At 43.2% G+C, this 23956-nt stretch overlaps 1 protein-coding gene across 3 annotated transcripts in view; it reads left to right on the top strand.

Annotated features, from left to right (window-relative positions):
- Positions 1-23956, top strand: part of DHX35 (DEAH-box helicase 35) — a 65101-nt gene that overhangs the window by 14384 nt on the left and 26761 nt on the right. For 2 of the 3 annotated variants that reach the window (XM_006734349.3, XM_081832799.1), the window contains exons 4-12: positions 1446-1523; positions 7666-7770; positions 9866-9927; positions 10765-10834; positions 12781-12840; positions 19002-19114; positions 20259-20355; positions 21214-21372; positions 23525-23735. In XM_006734349.3, the coding sequence (XP_006734412.2) occupies positions 1446-1523; positions 7666-7770; positions 9866-9927; positions 10765-10834; positions 12781-12840; positions 19002-19114; positions 20259-20355; positions 21214-21372; positions 23525-23735 (955 nt within the window). The remainder of the gene's footprint in view (positions 1-1445; positions 1524-7665; positions 7771-9865; positions 9928-10764; positions 10835-12780; positions 12841-19001; positions 19115-20258; positions 20356-21213; positions 21373-23524; positions 23736-23956) is intronic. The other variant, XM_081832800.1, reaches the window with a different exon arrangement.

Below are 23956 nucleotides of genomic sequence, written 5' to 3'. Positions count from 1 at the left end.
ATTGGAGAATGGTGTTTAGAAATCAAGAATTGGGTGCTAGGGTGCTCGTTGCCACTGAGGTGTCATTGCTATAAGTCTCAGTGGGCAGATTTAGGAAATATATATGTGACTACTAATCCCCACACATAAAAACATCTGTATATCTGTATCAGTCTGTGTATGTATTAAAAACCATGAATTTATGCTGATACTTCTGATTGTAATCCAACACCATAGGGCTCATTTTAGCCTTTCCTTATTTGTAAATTTCTCCTATAGTGAGAAACTCAGTCCTCATTATTTACAATACGTTAACTTATTTGTTGAATTCTAATATAAACATAAAATAGTTTTAGAATTACTAACCCATACCCCCATTTGTTATTTACCCACATTTACTGACTAGATCATGGTTCTCTCTCATTGGCTTTTATAGCATCTAGTCCAGACCTTGTTTTCCAGTTACTTAGGTTATGTCTTCCCCATCCCCTTGGGTGTGATCCTGTAATTCATTTGTGCTACAGAAAGGGCCATTTGTTAGTGTTTGTATTTCCTCCTGGTTTCCCATCATGTACATCTTGGTTGGTTTTGTTTATGTTTTGGGCACTTGAAGAGCATGTGAAACATGCCTGGCTCTGAATCAGAGCTCCCCAGAAACATCTACTCGGAGCATTGTCATTCCCTCTTCATCCCCTGCTGCCCTGTTTCCATTTTTCCTCCTTTCCTCCCAATCCTCCATAGATAACCATTCTCTTTAGTTTCTTCCCTTTTTTCTTTTGAACAAGTGAGTAGATACATGTAGTAGCATTTTAAATTTTTTTCCTACTGTAAAATATATATTCATTGTGAAGCAATTTAGACATTATAAAAATATGTAACTGATAACAGCTGTCACCACTTTGGATTTTAAAAGTATATGATCAAATGAATACATAAATGAATATATATAGCAAATAAATACATAAATAAATCAGATAAATACATACTGTCAAATTTTGTGTGTTCTGATATAATGGCATATATACACATGTACAAAATCTAGTTATTTTTATTTAATCTGACTAAAATGTTCTGTATGGTTGATATTTACATTGAGATGTCTCTCTATGTACTTTAAAATTCTTTGTCCTGTAGATTTAGCACTGTTCCGTGTGGCCCATGGATAGTAGTTTATTCCTTCAGGCAGCTCTGGTACTTGGAAATTTGTAAGACTGGGGAGTCAGAATGTTGAACTTGGGCCTTGGTTCTTCTGATTATCAGCTCTGGTGTGAATGTAAGCAAGTTACTTAACATTGCCAAGCCTCAGATCCCTCATTTGCAAAATAATTTCCAAAATGTCTGCTGGGATAAGAACCATCTGTTACTAACTTTCTCAGTGATTTTAACACAATACAGGGTTATCTTGGGAGAAATTGTTTCTGGAGAAGTGGTGTCAGATGCATACTTCGGTGTGGTTTTATTTGCAGTACCTTGCAGAAGCGGGCTGGACTGCCGAAGGAAGAGTGGTGGGAGTGACCCAGCCTCGAAGAGTGGCTGCTGTTACAGTAAGTTTCTTTTCCATGTTGTACAAACTCCCATCTGTGTCTTCTGTCTCAGTGACTTTTTTTTTCTTGTTTCCTTAAGGCCCCAAATGAATATGGTGTGGCTCCTTGAGTGTTTAGTTCTTCAGTTGAAAAAGAACTACGACCTGCTTATTTTTGTAAAATTGATACTTGTACATTACAATTTTTTTTTTAAAGATTATTTATTTGACAGAGAGAGACACAGCGAGAGAAGGAAGTGGGGGTGGGAGAGGGAAAAGCAGGCTTCCTGCTGAGCAGGGAGCCCAATGGGGGGCTTGATCCCAGGACCCTGGGATCATGACCTGAGCTGAAGGCAGACGCTTTTAACGACTGAGCCACCCAGGCGCCCCACAAATTTTTAAGTAGTAATAAAGTACAGTGGAAGTCAGAACAAACGAAAAATAATTAAAATAAATAAAAATGTCACCATCCAGTGAAAACCTTGTGAACATTTGTGAACATCATTCCAAGCTTTGCTCTTATGTTTACATGAAGATGAGTGGTGCCTTGAATGCATAGAAGTAATTCTACAAAAATGGGATGCCAGCTATACATTTGCTTTTGTTGAATTTCACAAAAGGGGAAACTGAAGTGAAATAGGAGTAACTTAACTTTGGAGAAATATTTGTTCACCACATGAGAATGTACGGAGGCTTGAAAACTAAGAAACAAGATTACAGAAAGCTTTAACATCACTTGTTTTTGAAACCGTTGCAGGTAGTTTCCTGTTACAAAAGAGCAAAGGCCCACTTACTCTTTCTGCATTTTCTCCCTCTGTTTGTTATAGATGCAGTGCTGTGACTTTCATTTCAAGCGTATACATACATGTTCTTTTCTGTAATCATAACTTCCACAGCTGATTAACTTTAATTCTAGTTTAAATAGATCCAGTGTTCATCACTAATTCTCTACCATGGTTTTGCTAACCTTGAATGGCTCGTTTTGCCTTATTTCTAGATTGAATTGTATATGCCTGAGAATGTTTGGTTGTAGTCTTTGTTATGAAACTCTTGCTTCGCCTTCTCTTTCCCTGGGAACTGTGCAGACATTGCTCACTGCCCTTTGACACGGAGGATCACTGTGCAGAAGTCTGAGTTCCAGTGGGCTCTCTTCCCGCTTCCTTCCTGGCTCACTTGCTGCTTGGATGCTCGTAAGCTTGTTTTTGTGCCAGGACGTATCTCGATGCTGGTTTTTCTGTCTCATTGTTTCTTAAATATGGAAGAACTTTTGAGTCTTCAGGTTCATAGCTCAGGTTTTCTTCTGTTCTATCTTGGCATGTATATTCTTTTTTCTAAGGGCATCAATTAAGTGTTTATTAGATCTCCTTTGTCTCTTTTTAGTATTTATCACCATCTTTGGAATCATCTGCTCTTTTCCAGTTTCTTTTGTAAGATGTCTCCAAGCCTGTCCACAATGTTCGTGATTGTTTTTAGTCAAATGTATTCTATTTTGGCTCCTTTATATCTCTACCTAGGTCTCATAATCACTTCTTTGAATGTTTTTTTTTTTCTTTAAAAGGGAAGTGAATATCTAGAATGGGAGGAGATAATTACAATACATTACAGATTGAAAAGCTGATAATATTACAAACATTTAAAAAATGCAGAAAAATAACATAACATTTTTTTTTTTAAAGATTTTATTTATTTATTTGAGAGAGAGAGAATGAGAGAGAGCAAGCACATGAGAGGGGGGAGGGTCAGAGGGAGAAGCAGACTCCCCGCCGAGCAGGGAGCCCGATGCGGGACTCGATCCAGGGACTCCCGGATCATGACCTGAGCCGAAGGCAGTCCCTCAACCAACTGAGCCACCCAGGCGCCCCAATAACGTAACATTTTTATTAACTGTCTGACACGTTGCTTTTTTTTTTTGAAAGAGAGCGTGCGTGGGCAGGGCTGGGGGAGACAGAGAGAGAATCTTAAACAGGCTCCATGCTCAGTGCAGAGCCCAGTGCAGGGCTCAATCTCACGACCCTGAAATCATGACCTGAGCCTAAACCAAGAGTCAGATGTTTAACCTACTGAGTCACCCAGACGCACCCCCTGCCTGATACATTTCTGTAAATCTTTTTTTCCTGCAGTTGTTGGTTATATTCCCATGGGTCACCTCTTCACATGAGAATGATTTTCTCTTCTTTTCTTATGGAGGGAGTAGAGTAATATTTTAGTGTTTCCCTAGCATAGTTGATTCAGATTTGCTTTTTATTATTGCCACTGTGGAAAAGTTTCTCTAACTTTATAACTGTTATTTGTAGCATTGTATAAATATGGGGATTGTTCTCAAATTTAAGAAAAGTCTCTCAGGTGTCCGTCATATCCAAGCTGTGAGATTTGGGGGACCTCTACAGACTGGCTTCTGACCTGTCCATTTCAGACCTTGTTTCTCCTTGACTCTCCTTTGACTTTGTCTTTCTGCCTTAAGCTGTTTTTAGCTCAAACTTAGGGTTTCTTTGAAACTGGATTCCTTTAGCTGAATTCTACTTGTTTCTTTGAACAATACTTTTTTTTTTTTAAAGATTTTATTTATTTATTTGAGAGAGAGAATGAGAGAGCACATGAGAGGGGTTAGGGTCAGAGGGAGAAGCAGACTCCCTGCTGAGCAGGGAGCCCGATGTGGGACTCGATCCAGGGACTCCAGGATCATGACCTGAGCCGAAGGCAGTCGCTTAACCAGCTGAGCCACCCAGGCGCCCTCTTTGAACAATACTTTTGAAGTTTCTTTTTAAACTGCTTTTTTGCTTCTGTTCCTGTCTTTCTTTCCTTCTTGGTCAGCTTTACTGCAGTGGGCTGGCGTTAGGACTTTGATGATAATTACCCGTCTTTGAGTTGGACCACTGATGGCTGCAGAGTTGTGAGGTTGTGCTGCTCTGGTTAGTGCATGGCCTCCCACCAAATCTCTTATCCTCCTCTGCTGGGGCAGGATGAGGATGAGGATCTGGAGGTGCACTCCTTAGTGATTGCAGAGGTCTGTAATAGCTCATGATAAAATTCGGTGGGCTCTCTGATTTAGGACTTGGTACTTGCTGCCTGCCTGCTGCCTCTCCTTCAGTTCTCTCTCCCTCGTGATTGTTTGCTAGCAAAATAGGTCTCTATGGAAACATTTCCTGTGTCTTCTGGGCCTGAACACACGGCTGCTTCTGGTCTTCCTAAAATAAGCATTGTCCGCCCTGCCTGTTAGGGTGGTGACATTAAGAGAGCGTTAGTGTGCTGGGGCTGTGAGGAGGCCGGAGCCTCTCTTCTAGAGTCACACCTCATGGTATTTGGCAGCCGTGCTTCCTCATTTGTTTGGGCTTGTAGCTGTTTCCTTCTTTCATTGAAGATGTAGGGTTTGGGTGACAATATTTTTTATTTCTTTTGTTGTTCTAAATTAGCTCTCAGAGGAGTTGGGGGGTGCCTTTATTTTGTCGTCTTACCTGGATAAGAAATTAATTCTGTTGCCTTGAGTTACTTTTGCTCAGTATTGAGTTTTCATTATTGTGTTATCCTTTTCCCCAGAGTTCACTTTCTAATTGTCTTCAAGGTAGAAGTTACTGATAGACATTTTCTGAGTCTTGTGAGTGTAAGTATAGAGATAACAGTTGGGAAACTACACTGCAGTGTTTAGACTTAACCTTTTATGTCACTGAAAGATAAGTCAGTTACTTAGAAATTAGAGCAGTTTTTCCTGTTTGTAGTTGGGAGTCTTAGCTCTTCATCATTTTGCATTTAGCTCCAAATGTGTAGCTATGGATAATTCCATGAAACTCCATGCCTTCTCTTGAAAGAGCGAAGAGTGTATAAATTAACGGTGGAGTATTAATAGAGCTGTCAAGTTTGAAATGCTACATCTCAAAGAGTACTTTGTGTGCCAGCTGAACTCTGAAAACAGTCTCAGAGCCTAAGAACAGATGGCATGAGCCATTGCTTGATCTCTGTGAGAGGCACTTACTAACGAGCTTGTTCACTGGGCTCGTAGGGTCTGAGTTTGTCTTCCAGACCAGGCCCTTCCTTGACCTGTGACTCAGGACAAGCTCTAAACCTGTCTTATTTCAGTTTCTTTCTTTGTAAAAACGAGGGTATCTTGCCCACCTCGTGGGCTGCGTGCATATTTAGTGAGATACAATTTGTGAAAACTTGCAGCCTAGAACCTGCAGGTGGTAAGTACTCAGTGAGTGGATTTCTTTTTCTCTTTATCTCCCTTTCTCTGTATTTATTTGCCTCAGTCAAATAGATAGTATTTATCCAGTCCAATTGATGAAGTTATGGGAGTAAAACTTAAATAGTAGAGGTAAAAATCTGTTAGAAAGCTGATAGAATATGACCTTTCAAATGTCCAGTGGTGTGATCATACATAAAAAATAAAATAAAAGAGTTTTATGATAAAATATATTTTATAGCATATGTATACAAACAGTGAAATAAGAATAAATGTATTTGGCTTTTACCTTTTAGACCCATAAAATGATTATATTTTTATGGAGAGGGTTGGTCCATTTATACTCATTGTTACAAGCCTGTTTTCCCATTAGCTCCTCATAGATCTACGTACACATTTTCTATCTGTACCATTTTCTGAGATTTATAGTATAATGATCTGTAGAGTTGAAATTGAAAAAATAACAAAATTTTCATGGCGAAGTCCTGGTTGGCAGGAAATAGAACCTGCGGAGGTAGAGCAATACCGTAGGATGGATTTCTGATTTCATAAGGTGATTTCCAGGACTGCGTGGTGTGGAATGGTTGATTCGGTTTTGGCCTGCCAGCTCTGTAATTCCAAGTCATTAGGCAGAGCCCCTTCTATTCCTCATCTGCCCTTGGGTTTCTCCAACACTGATGGCCAGATAATGCTTGGAGAGCTGAGTGCAGGAAGGCTCTGGGCTTCTGACCCTGGGGCTGCTGCACCCAGTGGCAGTAGCGAAAAGTGCCACAGGCCACCGCCTGTGCCAGCCCACGTTCCAGGCCCAGGACTCAGAGAGTCCGTGGAGAGGTGGCCTCACCTGTGGACTCAGGCGGAGGGGGGCGGGGGGGGAACGGGAAGGGACACTGACTGCCTGCCTCACGTGGGGGGTTGGGGGTGCTGTGCCAGGTCCCAGAAGCCTCTCATATGGTTTTCCTGTAGTTTTTTTCAGTCCGGCAGTTGATATAATGAACGTTCAACTCTTCAGTTTCTTTTTATTGCCCTTCCACTTTGATTTATTCATCATTTCAAACATTTTCTGTTAATAAGTTGATAACCTTTGAATAGCCTTCTAGGGGTAGTAGGAGATCTTGCTGTTGGGTTTTGTTTTCTCTTTCCTATGCTCCCCTTTTATTTGTCATATATTGGTAAGTGAAAAATGTATCTATAGTTTATGGTCTTCACAATATATTATTATGTATTTTGTTTTCTGCTTTTACTTCATTATGTTAACTTGGATTCTTCATTTACCTTCTCATCCGCTTTTCTGCCCCTTTTCATTGCTTTCATTTTTTAACCTGCATTCTTGTCTTTATTTCCCCTTTTAATGCTTTTGGTAGCTGGGGCACTGTTGCAAATTGTTTTAGGTTATCTGGCTCAGGAAACGTCATTTTTTTGCCTCCAAAGAGAAGATGACCTTGGCCTGGTGTTGAATTTGATCATTCCTATTCTCCTGCCTTTATGGTCCAGTGGAAGGTACTTTATTTCAAGGCACAGAGACGTGAAAATTTTTGCCTAGTTGGTATGCTAAAAAGCTTTACTGCGGTGAATCTTGTCATTTCTTCCACTTTTTGTTTCGGCTGCCAGGAAATGCTGAGCTGAATTTGTGGTTCGACTGAGATAATTTTGGCATATCTGTGTTTTAAAATTTTCTCTTTGGCTTTGATCTTTTGAATTTTATCTGCCATTTCTTTGGTCGTGATCTGTAACATCTTTATGTGATTCCATTTATGTTGCTTATTGTTATACGATACTTAATTATAAGTTAAGTTGCCCTAAGTCGATTGTAGATGGAGGAGTGAGACACAAAGTAAATAAATCATGCTTTTTCTCTGATGACCTGCCCCTTTTCTTCTCATTCTCCACTGTGTTCACATACTTATTTAAAAAAATACTAGATTTTCCTTGGTATGTGCTCTGTGCAGTAATTTCTATGTCTCTATTTTCAGCATGATCTTTCTTCCCAAAGGTTGCAGGGAGAGTAGCCGAGGAAAGGGGTGCAGTGCTGGGCCACGAGGTGGGCTACTGCATCCGCTTTGACGACTGCACTGACCCACTGGCCACGAGAATCAAGGTGAAGTGCTCACACTGCTTTTCCTACTGTGAACCAGGAAGAAGATTATTGGGGGGGGCGGGGCTTAAAAACATGCAGCATCACTGCTGACCGAGACCCTGTTACCAGGGCAGAAAGTGTACGAAATCACCTTGTCCTCAGGGAGTTTAGTCTGCGGGGAAGTGTGGAGCTCTCTCAGAGAGTCCTTGAATCGTGGCCCAAAAGGGACCTCGGAAGGAAGGTTGAGCCCTTGGTTCTACAGATGAAGAGCTTGAGGGCCTCGGAGGCTGAATGACTTGCCTCAGGTATGTGCCCGTTGATGATAGAACCAGGACTTGAGGCTGTCCTGTCTTATATGTGTTTTTTGTTTTTCCACCAATCCACATAGCTGTCAAAATATAGAGACTTGCCTGTAAAAGACTGAAAAACAGGGACAAGGCAGTATAAATTGATAAAGCGTCGAATTCACAAATACTATTTTCACGAGTTAGAACTTTCTCACATTTACGTGACGATGGATTTTACTTGCCTTTCTTTGACCTAGTTGCTACTGTTGAACTCGTGTCTGCAGTTATGCGTGTTCCGTCAGCGGAGTGCCTGCTCCGTAGCACAGGGCTGGGGTCGTGCGGGTCGGATGGTTCTGCAGAACAATGGAATGCTCTCAGTTTCCTCTCAGTTTCCACAGAGGAAAGTTGAAAATAATCAGATGAACCAGACAAGGTAGTGATTTATAAGAACAGGGATCTTATTTTCTAAATTTTTGTATTTTGTTACCTTTGAGATTCATTTTGCTGGGTAAAGAGAATATTCTTCTGTACCATCAAATATTTTTAAAGTAGGTAATTTTTAGTGGGTTACATAACCAAATGGTTGTTTTTGACTCTTGCATGAAAAGCTTTTGTATTCCATTTGGTCATCATTTTAGGCGCTCTGCTCTTAACTGGTGCCTGTCATTGGGGACAGGTCCTCCTCACTGCTGTGTGTATGTGTGGCAGCTGGTACCATGCCCAAGAAAAATGTGATGGAAACGTATCCTGTTCTTAAAACAAAACAAAAAGTAAAAGCACTAAACTACAGCATGCAGGGGAGATGGTTAGCCTTGTTCAAGTACTGAGTTATTTTGGGCGGCAGTAATAATATGTTACTGCATGTTTCTGAAGCATTTTATAAACATACATTAATCCTAAATAATAATAACTGATACTCTTTTTTTAAGATTGATTTATTTTAGAGAAAGAGAGGGAGAGCGACAGAGGGAGAGGGATCGAGAGAGAGAATCTTAAGCAGGCTCCATGACCGGCACAGGGCCTGACATGGGGCTTGATCCCACAACCCAGAATTCATGACCTGAGCAGAAATCAAGAGTTGGCCACTTACCCGACTGCGCCACCCAGGTGCCTCCTGATAGTCATGAACACTGTGTACCAGGTCCTGTGCTGAACACTTTACCTGTACTGCCTCTCTCTCTCTCTATATATATGTATGTATAATAAACCTCTGAGGTAGATACTTTATTGTCTCCATTTTACAAATGAGGACTCAGGCTCAGAGAGGGTAGGTAACTTGCCCAAGGTTCACACAGCAAGTAAAGGCAGAATGAGGATCTGGGCTCCCAGCCCACTGACACCACGGCCTCTGTTCTTAACCACAGCCCTATCCAACCTCTCTAAGATAATAGCAGTCGAAGCTGAGGTTAGTAACCTCAAGAGCTGCAGGTCTGCAGTCTTTGGGACATTTTAAGAACAATGATCTCAGACTCGTGGCCTTCCTTTGTGTGGACAAGGTTTGTCTACACTGCCTGTTCGTCCACAGTACCAGTAGTGCAGGCCCAGAGGAAATGGGGCTGAGCCAATGTTCAGATAGTAAACGCAGGTGGAATTCTGCTGGAAGATTTGCAGGCCCCAGCTGAGGACCCTGTGATTGAAGTCTTGTTTGTGACCAGTTGCATTGATCGCTAAAGCATTGGGCCGTTTCCTCATGGTCCTTTGTGGGAATTATCTTGTACACACACTGGCGAAGAGTTGTGTGCATTTGGTTACATTTGAACTTTTTGAAAAAATCATTAATGTACAGTGTAAATGAATTATTTCTAAAACTTTGTGTTTTTGTTTTTTAGTTCCTGACTGATGGAATGTTGGTCAGGGAAATGATGGTTGATCCATTGTTAACAAAATATAGGTAATTGTGCTTTTCCTACAATAACTTCCCTGAAGTTTCAAAAAGCACCCAAGTAGTTGTGTTAATAGCTGGGACTTCATGACTGCCTTCAGCTGCCCCAGAGCTTTCTCTTTACCTGGGCTGTTGCAACCTTTGATGCTTTCTCAGAATCTACTAACAGTAAAAAATGGGCACATTAAAATCCCTGTCATTATTTGAATAATCTGTTGACTTGTCATACTTCTCTTGCCTCTGTTATGTCCCAGGATTGATGGTGACTGCAGATCATAGCACAGAACTGGGCAGTGTTTTGTGTCACGTGATACGCAGAGTCCAGATAGTTAGTTACACTGTCTTCCTCTTTGTGTGTCTTTGTCCATTACTCATGGCATTAACATTGTCCTACACAGGCTCTGTGGTATTCTAGGGAAGGACGTTAAATTTGAGTCCTGGGTACATACACGCGACACAGCTGTGATCACATGTCTCTGTGCTGTTCTCTGCAGCTTAACAGTCTTCAGTGGGTGGGGCCTTGTTCCGATTTTTATGTGCTCTGTGGGGTTATGCGTTATATTGTAATTTAAAATCAGGTATTAGTTCCCATTAGAATCCACTATGGGTTATAAAACTCTTTAAAGATAGCAATAAATATACTGTTTTCTTCACCAAGATGTGTTGATATCACCATTTTTATTAGCTTAATAATTCCTTCCTTGTCAAGGGGGAGTAACGTAGCTCAGCTTTTGATACAAGGTGATTGCATGGGGACTGGACACACAGAAGTCCCTTTGATGATCTGGATGGGATTATGTGGGTGGTTTGTCTGATGCTCACCAAGGTCTTCCCTTTGCTTCTTAGTGCCATCATGCTGGATGAAGCCCACGAGAGGACCTTGTACACAGACATTGCCATTGGCTTGCTGAAAAAGGTGTGACTTCACTGCCAGACTTTTGCTCTTGTGTTTTCATTTTGTTTTATTGCTTGATTAGGAAAGTAATTGTAGCAATTGGGAAAATCCAATCAAATAGGAAGGAAAAAAATTTAAATGATCCATAATTCTCCCCATTCAGAGAAAGTCACTGGTGGAATGTTGGTATGTTTCTTCTTTTTTTGTGTGTGTACGTGCATCTGTTTTGGCACGATAGGGATTGGACTGTAGGCACTAATTTGTACCTTGCATGTTTCTCTTAATATTACATCAAAATCATTTTTCTGTGTCATTGAATATTCCTTGAAGACATTGTATTTAATAATGTCTATACAATCATATGTCCCTACCATAAAGTATTTGACTCTTCCCTTACTGTTAGGCATTTATATGGCTTCCAGATTTGAAGTATTTGAAATAAAATTGTAATGAGCACCTTTATAATGAAATCTGTTGCATTTCTGTTTTAATTTTTATTTTTTATTCAGACATACTGCAGTAAGAGAAGGGTTTAATGACCCCTCTGTGCCCATCATCTGGATTCAACTATTACAACTCATGGGCAATCTTATTTCAGCCTTACCTCTCCTCCCGTCCTGTATTTTCTGATTGTTTTCTTTGAGCATATTCCCAATCACAGGAGTCTAGAAACAGGGAGTAGACCAAAGTAATTAAAAGCATGGACTCTGGGTCAGATTGCCTGGGTTCAGATTCTGACTGCTGAGTTTACTCATCTCTAAAATGGGGATGAAAGAAGTCTCTACATCTGTGCTAGTATGCTTTCCCCTATGGCAGCCACTAGGCACCTGTGGCAGTCAGCTAATTAAAATAGAATAAAATTAAAAATACAGTTCCTCTGTCACATTGGCCAGATTTCAAGAGCTCTGTAACCACACACGGCTAATGGCTAGTGCATTGGACAGAACCTCTCCATCCTTGGAGAGAGCTCTCTTGGACAGAGCTGTTCTAGATCATCATTTATTGTGAGACTTAAATAAGATCACATAAAATTCTTCAGATGGTACCTGGCACAGGGTCACAAATAGACTGAAGTCCCACTGGTGTACAAATTAGAGCAAGATGCCCGCACTTGGAGGCTGTCCACAGCTAGGTGAGGGGAGGATGTTCTGGGCTTCAGATGCCCCTAGCGCTCTCAGCCGGGCATCTCTGCACAGCCGTGTGCAGAGACCTGGGAATAGCACATCACTTAGTACATGTTAGTTGCCATTGTTCTTGTTGTTTTCATGATGTTATTCTTTGGCCAAAGATTTATACTTTTGATACTGATTAGGGATAATCCCACCTGCTTATTATTCTCTGGGAAGCAGTATAATAAGAGGCTTATTTCACTGAATCTTTGTGAGCCCTGAGTATTAGCCTTAAATAAATCTTGGCCAGTGCGATAGATGAAAAAGTAATGTCATGTTATCATATATTTTTGCTATGCTTTATATGATCATTTCTTCTCTGCCTCTTGATCATTCCTTTCTTTGAATAACTGTTAAGATCTTTTGTCCATATTTCTGTCTCAGTGTTATCCTTTATTGTTTGTTTGTTTTTAATGTACTTTTTCATACTTCAACTGCATATACATAGATTCTGACTATCCAGAAATCCAAGTATCAGGAAGAAATGGTTTTACTTTTGGTAAATTCAAATTCAGTTCCTAAAGCTCCTTTAAACTTTCAATAAACATTTTTTTTAATGTTTTTATTTTGGAAAATTTTACTATTTAAACAATTAGAAAAAATAGTATAATGAACCACCTTTTACCTATGACTTTAATAGTTACCAACTTGTGGTCAGTCTTGTTTCATCTATAAGCTCCGCCCTTGACTCCCCAAAAATACACACACTGATTTATTCTGAAGTAAATTGCAGGTACCAAAATATATCATCTGTACGTATCGCACTGTTTCATTTTTTCCTAATGCCTTCTTTTTTAGATTCAGAGAAAGCGAGGGGATCTTCGATTGATTGTAGCTTCAGCCACTCTGGATGCAGAGGTAGGAACATTTCCTGCCTCACCCTGCTGTTCCCGTAAGCACTGGAATTGTTGGACATGTCCTTGGGAAGTTACCTTTAGCGAGAGCTTATCTTTCTGGCCTACCTTCCTTATGGGGCCATCTGATGTCCTAGATTCCATATGAGCTTGTGGGTGGAAATTAACCTGTAATTAATTGAGTTCATAATTACCTCCTCCTCTTGTTTCTCTACATACTGTGTTTCTCCCCACATAGGCAGTTTCCTTTTGTTACTTTTTTCAGTATGAGGTTATATTTCTGAAATTTATTTATGACTGTAGCATTTAGGTTTAGATGTTTATGTGTACAATTGAAGTTTTCCCTGTACATATAGTAATTTATGTTATAATTTTTATGGCTCAGCTTATACTATTTTTCTCTCTTACCAATTAATATTTTAGTTCAAAACAGCAGTTCAACTCAAATAATTTTGACCACTTGTTATATATGAATATATGTATATAAATATATAACTAAAAATATATGAATATATATACACAAGCTCAGCGTGGTGCTGGCTACAGGTGATTCATAACCTCCCTGACTTCTTGGGAAGCAGACACATAAATAGATGTTTACAGATCAGTATGTCAAGGTGCTGAGACAGCCAGAGAGGGGGCTGCTTAAGTCTAGCTGGCTGGAGAACGTCCAGAAGCTTTCACAGTGGTGAGATATCCCATTTGGTTTCAAAAGATGCACAGAAGTTTGCCTGATGGGCAGGGTTGGGGAAGGGTGTCCTAAACATGCATAGAACCTCAGGGTCGTGAAATAGTGTGTCCGAGGGGCTGGGAGGCAAGTGGAGGTGGGAGTCTTACTTTGCCTGTAGGGCCCTGTGGGGGACAGTCTCTGCCCCCCAGTCACCTCTCTTGTCACCTCTCTGACTTCATCTCTGTCCAGTCTCTCCCATGCTCCTTACACTCCAGCCTCACCTTGCTGTTCCTCAGAAAAACCCAGGTATGCTTCTACTCCGGGGGGACCCTCTCTGTAGACCATTCTTACCCCACACGTTCTCATGGTTCTTCGCTCATTTCAGTTCAGTCTTGACCACGTATTATCCTCTCAGAGAGGCCTTTCCCGACTACCCTGATGGAAACAGTGCCCTGCTGCTCCATTGTCTTACTCTGCTTAGTTTTTCTGTTTAGCACTTATTTCCACCTAGCATAACGTGCATAGCCAAGTGTTTGTTTATTGTGTGTCTTCTATTAGTAAAATATAAGCTCCATGAAGATTGGGACTTTGAATGTCTTACTCATTATTTTATCCCTTTCACCTAAAACAGTGTCTGGCACAGAGTAGATGCTTTAGGTTCAGTGATTTTTGATAGAGTGGGAAGCAGTGGGAGATTAAAATGGAGACGCTGGTAGGCATCAGGTGATGGACGGCATTACAGGCCAAGTGAAGGAGGAAGGATCTACCCAACACCTGTTTGGGAGTCCTGGGATGTGTGTGAGCTGTGGCAGTGACTTGATCATGTTCGAGTTCTAGAAAGATCACTCTGGGTGTTGTGTAGAAGAGGCAAGAGTAGTTGTGGAGATACCAGTCAGCAAGCCAGTTGTGTTAGCCAGCTGACATATGAAAAGGGCCTGGCTCCTGGCTCCTGGCCTCCCTGTGGCTTCAGGGATGTAGAGCAACTGAGGGAAGAAACTCAGCATGGCTAAGAGGGGTGTCTGCGTGCATAGCCTGGCTGGTTTCTTGGACCTTCTCACAGGCTGTAGGAGCTTGTTGTCTTCAGTCTGCACATGATAGCCTTTGGGTCAAAGCTCTTTGTTGCCCTCTTGAATTACTTCTCACCCCCCTAAGCCCATGGCACCCACCAGAACGCCGGTTTAGGGGCTACACCCAGCCTCACCTCCCGCCATCGCCTCCATGCCCACGTGGCACAGAATGTCTTCCTCTGTTTTACTTTTTACCTTCGTCACCTCCTCTCTCTCTTTTAAAAACGAACAGTTTTTACTGTGTTTTGAAAATTACCATGTCCGAGTCTTTTCTTAGAATTGTTAATATTTATCGCTTCCAATATCCTTTTGTTGTCTTTTGGTGTGGCACAGAGATTTAAAAAAAGAGCTTCTTTCCAATCTGCCTACAATAGTTGGTCTAGGTAGACTTTCTGGAAGTTTTTTCAAGTGGAAAAATGGAGTGTAGGAAACTTGGCCTGGCCTGGGGCGTGCTCTGACGCAGGGCACGCTGGGCCTTCAGTAGCCATCAGCTGGGCCTTCGGTGGCTGGGACCTTCACTCCTTCACCCATCCTTGCCCAGTGTGTGTGTCTGAGCTGGGACCTGGCGGGTGGAGTCCTTCCTCTGTGACTGAGGGCATGTGGGGCGTGGGAGTCCTAACGTGAGAGTAGGAGGGTGAGGAGGGAAAGCAGTGGGCTGAGGGGGGGAAGGGGGAGAGTGGAGATGGCATGTGGCTTTGGGCAGCATTGGACCTGGAGGCCCAGGCCTGCCAGACCCCCTCCCTGGTGCCCCAGCTGCTAGGTCTATGGGTGACAGACTAATTCTAAGCCCTGCTGCCTGGAGGGATAGATGCCCTCTACTCTGGTTTCGCTCAGGGCCCAGGGTGACCCAGCCTGGTGGTGTCCCACCAGTGACAGCAGCTGGGAGGCAGAGGCGGAGTATGAGCGGGCTGATCACATCGTTGCCTTGATTGGGTTAGCTGCTTTGTTAATGTAAGCCTAACTATGCGAGCTGTTATAGAGCATGACCAGGTAGAATTATGAAGTATTAATGTTTTTTTTTAAGATTTTATTTATTTATTTGACAGAGTGTGCACAAGCAGGGGGAGCATCAGGCAGAGGCAGAGGGAGAAGCAGGGCAGGGAGCCCTCTGCGTGAGGCTCTATCCCAGGATCCTGGGATCATGACCTGAGCCGACAGCAGACGCTTAACCGACTGAGCCAGCCAGGTGCCCCTAATTATGAAGTATTAATTGACCATTGTATCACTAGCTATTGTTTTTCTTTTATTTGTTTCCATCCACATGGCAGGAAATAGGGTTGCTGACAACTCCTACAGTTTTTTTGTCATCGGTTCAGCTTCTTGGAGAGAGACTAATTTCTCTTTCCAGATTCCTAGAGAAGGAACTGGGGGTCACCTGGGTCAGGTACCCACTCTGAACCAATCTGCATGGACCAAGGGCTGTTGGCCCAGGGTGGGCGTGTTGTGTAGACATGGCTGCTGGGAGCTCACTTCTGTGGGTCAGGTCTGAGCAGCTACCAGGGAAGGAAGACGGCCCAGCAGATGTGCACATCATTTACATTCTGTTTCAGACTGTCCTCTTGCTTTTTGTCATTTTATGTTCCTTGCTGTGTGTCTGTGTTGGTGTGAGCCCACTTGTTTAAAACCTGACTCACGTTCTCCTTTTCCCTGTGAAATGAACTCATCTTCATCTCACTCTTGCCTTTCCTTCACTGTCCCACAAGGCGTATGCTGTTGATACCAGATTTATTTGCTCTCTAGTCTGTACTTTTCTGTATGTGCATATTTTATATTTCCAGGTAAAGATAAAAGATACATATCTTAAGGATAGAGATCTCATGCTTTCTCAGTAAATGCTGAATTTTATTTCTTGAAAGAATAACTTCTGGTCTGCTCTGTTCAGCACCACATTGTCAGGAATGAGGTGTCCTCCCTGTTCTGCCTGCCTTCTTGGTAACATTCAGCTCCATTCACCAAGTCGTTCTTAAAATCTTCCTCTGTCTGCAGCTTTGGAATACCTGCCGTCTCCCCTCTTTCCTGCCTCCCTGAGGCATCCCCCTCAGACTCCTTTGCTGGCTGCTCTTCTTCCTCAAGGCTGCCCACCTCCATGGCCCCTGGTTCAGCCGACGCTTTGTGCTTGTGGCCGTCCTGACCGTGTTCCTGTGCTCCAGAAACTCACAGACCTGTGAGTCCTGCTGCCCTGTGACTGTTGGCTTCTCTGTGGCAGTCCCTCTCTCATCGTGGTCATTCAAGACTTCCTTTGCTTTAGAAAGTATTCTCCCAGACTAAGAAGTAACCCCCTCCTCCCCAGCGTGCACGTGCGTGCGCTCGCACTCACCGATTGCCAGGCCCCATCGCTCATACCTCTGGCACGCTTCGCTTTTGCCTGGCCCCTGCCCAGTGTTGGCCTTCATTCTCTCCTCTGAGCTATTCCAGTACCTTCCTGAATTAGCTTGCCTCCAATCTCTTATTGTCTCTGCCCTCCTCCAAAACGGCCACCCGAGCCAGGCATCTGCAATACCGGTCTGATGACGTCATGCCCATGCTCACTGCCCCTATCTTTCCCATCAAATGAAGTGCCCGTGAAGCATGACATTTGGGCCCCTTCAGAGTGATAATAAGATCACTTACTGAGTACAATTCTAGGCCAGACTGGTGCTGACTGCAGTCCGCACCCAGGGTAGATGGCAGTTTGTTCTTTTGTAGACGAGAGGACTAACTCAGAACGGGGCTGGCCTGCCCTAGACCTTGGGCTCTCTCCTTTGTCGGTGGCCCCTTCATGTCTTAGTCTACACTCTGCTGTCATCCTGGGAAGAGTTGTCCCTTCTTCTTCCAGGCAGTAATAGTCTTCCTCGTCCGTTCAGGCTTTACCAGGGGGTACTCCTGCCTCCATGAAACCTTCCCTGAAAGCCGCTCAGTGTTGACCTTTCGTTCTCGCTGCGTAACTTTTGACTTTTTTCTGGTTATGTGGTCATTCTGCCTCGGTTTGTGTTATGATTGGTTCTTGGTGTGCCCGTCCCCCCGGATTATTCACTCTTCTGGGGTGTGGGGGAGCTGTCTCTTCTCACTTGTTCGTATATCACTTGTAGCCTGCCTGTGTTATGCACACCACGGGACACAGGAGGGCTGAAGTCACTTGAACCGAATTGAGCCAAAAGGGAAGTGAAGAATGGTGCCAGGAGGTCCTTCGTAGCACAACATGGTTCTTTTGTTGGCATGATGTACTTTTACGTCTTTGCTTACTCTTCTCAGATACAACTTTGAGGTCAGCATATCGCACCCCATTATTCTGTAGTTCAGTCCAGTCAGCTCTTGTAGAGGTGCTCCTCCATGTCCATTCACTGCATTCGATGCAGTCCTCAGTGCACCCCGGGCTCCCGGTGTCCAGGAGCAGGCATCGGCATGGTTAGTAAAGATACACGGGGAAGTAAAGGAGGCAGGACTGTGGTCACATAGCCAGACCTCCTAGGATAACAGAAAGCGATGCCCAGCCAGGCCTCAGGGGGACTGTGGAATATCACCGGTGGGGCCCCGATGACGTACTCCCCCCAGCAGGATTTCCGTGTCCCTCCACCACCGACACAGCAGCTTCCCCTCTGGCCCTCACCCCCCTGCACAGAAGCGTCTCTGTGTATCTGGGGTCAGGCTCCCCGTGAGGGGATCTTCAGTGGAATCTCCCTGTCCCGTCTTCGGCCGGAGCTCTCATGCCAGGCCTCCCCGTAGTCTGCCAGTCTGGCGGTCAAGTGTGCCGTCGAAGAAGGCGTAGCCACCTGTCCTGGAGGGACTGCCAGGAGCTACTTCTCAGGGTACTGTGGCAGTGCCGGGCAAGTGCATACTGGGCAACCTGCCCAGACGGGGTGGTGTGTTAACTGCCACAGGGCATGGGGGTGGGGGAGACACTGTCCCGGCCTGCAGTCTGGGGAGGTTGTGGTAAACCTGTATGCGTCTGTAGCTGCAACACTAGGGCCGTACCTAGCGTTCCTAGAGATGCAAGTTCTCTTTATACATTGATAACCTGTGTGGTCAGATACGTGCTTTTCTGATTAAAACTACACATCAACCTGATTTAATCTGTATTTAATTTGAATCACACCTTTAGTAAGATACAGGGGATAAAAATAAGAAAAGTAATACCACAGCTACATGTTGACCCAGATGCATTAGTGAATAATACAGTTTTGAATTCTAACCTGTATTTTATCAAACCTTAGTAAAGAGTCTGGTATTGAAGTGTGATTCCTCAAAATTGCAATAATTAAAAAAAAATAGTATTGTTAGTAGTTATTTTGTAACCCATAGTCTGTGTTATATATATATATCCAGTCTCTACTACCCACCCCCTGCTCTGCCAGTTTTATATTATTTTCTTTCTTTCGGTGAGTTACTGTGAACCATTTTTTTTTTTTTTTTTTTGAGAGAAATGAAGTACTCTTTTTTTTTTTTTAATAGAAATTTCGGGATTTCTTTAATCAGAATGAAACCAATGACCCAACGAGGGATACTTGTGTGATCCTTACAGTAGAAGGGCGAACATTTCCAGTGGATATCTTTTATCTACAAAGGTTTGATGATAACTTGCATTTTGTGTGTGTGTGTGTGTGTGTGTGTGTGTGTGTGTATTCGCCTGAATAGTCAGGGAACTTCCACCTATTTTATTTAGGTTTTCATTTTTTCAAATCCAACCAGAAGCTAAATACAATTGGAAACCAGTAAGCACTAAGTTTTACTCCAAAGGAGTAGGATCATTCAGATTTATTCCATAAAAGTATGCAACCCTTAAGTATACTTGCATTTTTAATGATGGTGATTAGCAAATTGGGCCTGAGTTATGGAATGAGAAGCCACTGTATCTGCTTGCAGCCCCAAGGGCAATATATCAGGCTGCTGAGAGGAGCATGTTTTGTGTCTCCTGTCATTGATAGGATGTTCTGGAACCCTGCTCAGTATCACTGCTGAATGCAGTTGAAACTCTTGACACTGATGTGTAAATTTCTATGAGTCTGTGGTCAGTAGCTCAGTTGGAAAGAGCAAAGTGGTAACAAGATTACAGGGAAGAGGCTTGATAGTCTTCAGAACTGGGGTTTACAAGACTGCCTGTCTCTGAGGGCAGCAGTGATACTTTGAATCATTTGTTCTTAGCTCTCTACATCTTAGCAAGAAGGCCTGGTTGATATGGTTGGGAGGAGCCCCCTTAGATAGGAAGAGACCATCATAATTACCTAGTCACTGGACAAAGACCAGGAGCCTGGTACAGTGGTTGATAAATCCGGAGAGTTGTGGGTTTGACTTGTGAGTTTTTCCTCCTGGATAGCATATCTATTAGCTCTGAACAGCCTACTCAGACATGTTGCTAGTGGTCAGGAGGGAAGGTGGAAAGTGTGGGATTTGGCATTGGGACTGCAGTGCCCGATTTTCATTGACCAGGTATCTTTGCATGCTAAAGATAGCACATTTATTTGCATGGGTTTTTATTTCTTTGCAAATAAAGCTAAGAATCATGGTATACATGTAATTATGGATTACTTTTGGATGCTGCCTTTAAAAAAAAGAAGAAAAGGGAGTGAATGTTTATTTATTCATATACTGTTTACCTGCCAGGCAGGCCCAAACTAACTTTCATGAAGCTTTGCTGCCAGATTATTAGGGTAATTAATCTATAATTAATGAACATGTCTAGCGATGAATTTATCTCGTACATCTTTTCAGTCCTGTTCCAGATTATATCAAATCAACTGTAGAAACTGTGATGAAAATTCACCAGACAGAGGGAGATGGAGACATACTAGCATTTCTGACTGGACAGGTAATTCCACTGGAATTTTCTCTGATGAACGGACACGTTAAGGCAGCACCAAAATTAAACAGGGGCCTGTTCCTTTACTTAGCCATTCATTTCATGTTTTATTGTGTTTTGTGTTTACTTAATGGCATACAAAATTGTTTGGATTGATGTCATTCATCTACTGACTAGGTTGTCAGGGAATCATTAGTTCCCAGCTATTCTGTCTGCAGAGGGTTCAATATATTTTAAATTTATTAGTTGAGTCCAGAGTAAATGATGTAGTCAGTGGCTGTTTTGTTTACTACAATGAAATATTGCGTTAGGTACATTTTGTGCATGTGTGTTGCTCCTGCAAGCCTCTTTCCCATTGATACCGCTCCTCCTGGAGGTGGTTAGTGGGCATATCTCTGGAAGGACAACTGAACAAGCCCAAGAGCACTGTTCAGAACCGCCCTCCCGCCATAATCTTTTCCACTGTCAACACTTTCCACGGTACCGTAATCTCTTCTGGGGAAAGCTTCTAGTGATTGCATGTGTCACGGCTTGTCCTTATGTATGACATGCTTTGTTTGGCCACAGTACATGAAAGCCAAGTAAGATAGGTTTGGTTTTGTTTATCAGGAGCTCTTCTATTCACTGCAGATAGTATAGATTTCAGTAATGAATCTGACACTTGCAAATTTTCACCCCATAGGCACCGCTGTTCAGTAGCATTTGATTAAAAACCACCCCCAAGCAGAGTGTGGTCACACTAGAAATCATGACTCTGACTGCAATTAAAACTCTGATCCCGATTTTCATTTTCTTTCAAGTCTGATAAAATGATGTGCTTTGGATTGATCTTGGTTTCTTTGGTTTTTCCTGGTTGGGTGTCTTTAGGAAGAGGTGGAGACTGTCGTGTCTATGCTGATTGAGCAGGCTCGGGCGCTGGGTCGAACTGGGTTGAAGAGACACCTCCGGGTTCTCCCCATGTACGCAGGACTACCTTCCTTTGAGCAAATGAAAGTGTTTGAAAGGGTGTCCCGCAGCGTCAGAAAGGTGAGACTAACCCGATGACCAGGGCTGTTTGCAGCCAGCTGGGGTCGTGTCGGTGCCCCTTTCCTATGCACTGGGAAGACTTTTTTTTTTTTTTTTAATTGAAGTGAAACTTGCTAAATGGGAAGGTTTCTTTAAGAGTTTTAAGTCCGTGCTTCTGTGCAGTGGATCTAAAAGCACACAATAAATCGTATGTTGTAGAGATTTCTAAACCTGCCTCACAGAAGGGTCACTCTGACAGTAATTACCAGAGCAAGTGACTTCTCTTTGCCTCTTTTCCGCCTGCTCAGTATTTCCCCATGGCACAATACTAGCTTGGCTTAAACGACTGTCTGGGTGAATTGTGATCAGTCAGGAACAATAGCTAAATTACTACAAATGGTTTGTTTTTTTTTTTAAAGATTTTATTTATTTATTTGAGAGAGAGAGAATGAGATAGAGAGCATGAGAGGGGGGAGGGTCAGAGAGAGAGGCAGACTCCCTGTTGAGCAGGGAGCCCGATGTGGGACTCGATCCCGGGACTCCAGGATCATGACCTGAGTCGAAGGCAGTCGCTTAACCAACTGAGCCACCCAGGCGCCCTACAAATGGTTTCTAAACCATTTGTTTTAGACATCAGTTAGCCTATGAAGCCAAATTTAAATCAGTTAATTCAGGGTGTGGCTTAAAAATATTTAGCCTTGAAATTGGGGTGGGGGAGGGTGTGGTGAGAAGCACTGGTTGGAAGGAACCAGCAGGCAGCCAGTCTGTGTCCTGCTCATCACCCCCTGGGCCTTACTTGGCTTTCCTTCCCATTAGATGAGGAAGGCATAGAACTAGCCCGAAGCTGGCTTATTGTAGCTGTTTATCAGCAAGTGGCAGAGAGGACAGTAGGTGAGGGATGGTCTGAGGGTCCACTCCCAATTCAGACCCCTTGGAAGAAGGTGCTCAGCCTCATGGCCATTGGGATGAAGCACCTCACGTCGGCCCCGCCAGATGTGAACTGTGGCCAGTCAGTCAGGAGGCCTGGATTTTGTGCCTGAGTTACTCTGTGCCTGGTTGAGTTACTCAGTCTCAAGCCCAGTTTTTTCAGCTGTGAAACATAAATAAGAACCTTTGGATCGGTGGTTCTCTGGTGTAAAATCTTAAATGTCTACTGTATAAAAATGGTAGGAAGATTTTTATAAGATGATAGATATAAAAGTGCCTTTAAAAAGTTCTAAATGCTGTCTATCTATACGTGTTCCTTGCTTCTCGAAACCTTCCAGGGGCAGTGCCCAGTGCACTTGAGATAAAATGTAAACACCTCACAGTGGCCCAGAGACAGCACATGATCTGGCCCTTGCTGTCCTCCAGCCTCATCTCGTCCTTCCTCTGGATTCTGGCCTCCCTGCCTGTTTCTCCTTTCTGTGAACTCTTTCTTCTGCTTGGATCTCTAGAGGGTTGCCTGCCTCTTGTTACTCAGGCCTCAGTTCAAAATCTTTGTTTAGAGAGGCTTTCCCTGGCCATCCAAAGTAGCACAGCCCACTATTATTAATACACAGGGAACGCTTTAAATGCTATGTAATGTTGTATTACTGCTCTTTCGCATTTTGTTCATGGTATTTGTCACTCTGAGGTTATCTGCTTGTTTATGTTCACTGCTTCTCCACCCAAACACACTAGAATGCAGACTCTGGGAGAACAGGGGCCTTGTCTTCCTTGTTCATACATGCCCAGCACTTTGAACAGTGCCTACAAAACACAGACTTTCAGAAAATAGTTCCAAGTGTGAGTGAATGAATGAATAAAGATGTTCAAGGTGGTGATTTGCTTTAGTTGTGCAGAAGGCAAAAACTAACATTTGTTGAGTATTTATTATGGGCCAAGCACCAAGCTGTAATTGCTTTATGGATATTTCACGTTTGATGCCCCCACAACCCAACAGGGGGTGAATATTCTGTAGATGAGGGACTGGCAGGAATTTAAGTAACTTGCCCAAAGTCACACCTTGGAGAATTCAAACCCAGGGCACCCTGACCCTAAAACTCCTGTTCTTTCCAGTATATTAAACTGCCTCTTACAGATTCTACACTGTTGGACATATCTTTAATAAATCTTTTAGGATTTTGAGTAGTTTCTTAAAAGTGAAAAGAACCAAATAACTTCTTTTTACTTTTCTTCTGTGGGGTCTTAGGTGATAGTGGCCACCAATGTGGCCGAAACCTCCATTACAATCAGTGGGATTGTGTATGTGATCGACTGTGGCTTTGTGAAACTCCGAGCCTACAATCCCAGGACGGCCATTGAGTGCTTGGTGGTGGTCCCGGTGTCCCAGGCATCAGCCAATCAGCGCGCAGGACGTGGTGGCCGCAGCCGCTCTGGAAAATGTTACCGCCTTTATACAGGTTAGTGTGGCGTTCCTTCAGGGCTTTTGACTTTCTCCTAGTTAGTCTGAGCACTGGAGAGTATCACAGATGTTTCCCCCATGTGCAGAACTTCACATAAAATCCAGACTCCCCCCTCACCAGGCCCTCTGTCCCTTGGCCCCGCTGCTCTCTTTGCTACTGCTCCCCTTGGCCGAGGTTGGCCCATGAGTCCCCAGTTATTGCCATCCCCATTCCCAGCC

Source organism: Leptonychotes weddellii, chromosome 10, assembly GCF_054177405.1.
Source record: "Leptonychotes weddellii isolate Sample4059 chromosome 10, ASM5417740v2, whole genome shotgun sequence".
NCBI classification, from domain to species: domain Eukaryota; kingdom Metazoa; phylum Chordata; class Mammalia; order Carnivora; family Phocidae; genus Leptonychotes; species Leptonychotes weddellii.
The sequence above is the reverse complement of the archived record's forward strand: the minus strand, read 5'-3'. Positions and strand labels throughout refer to the sequence as shown.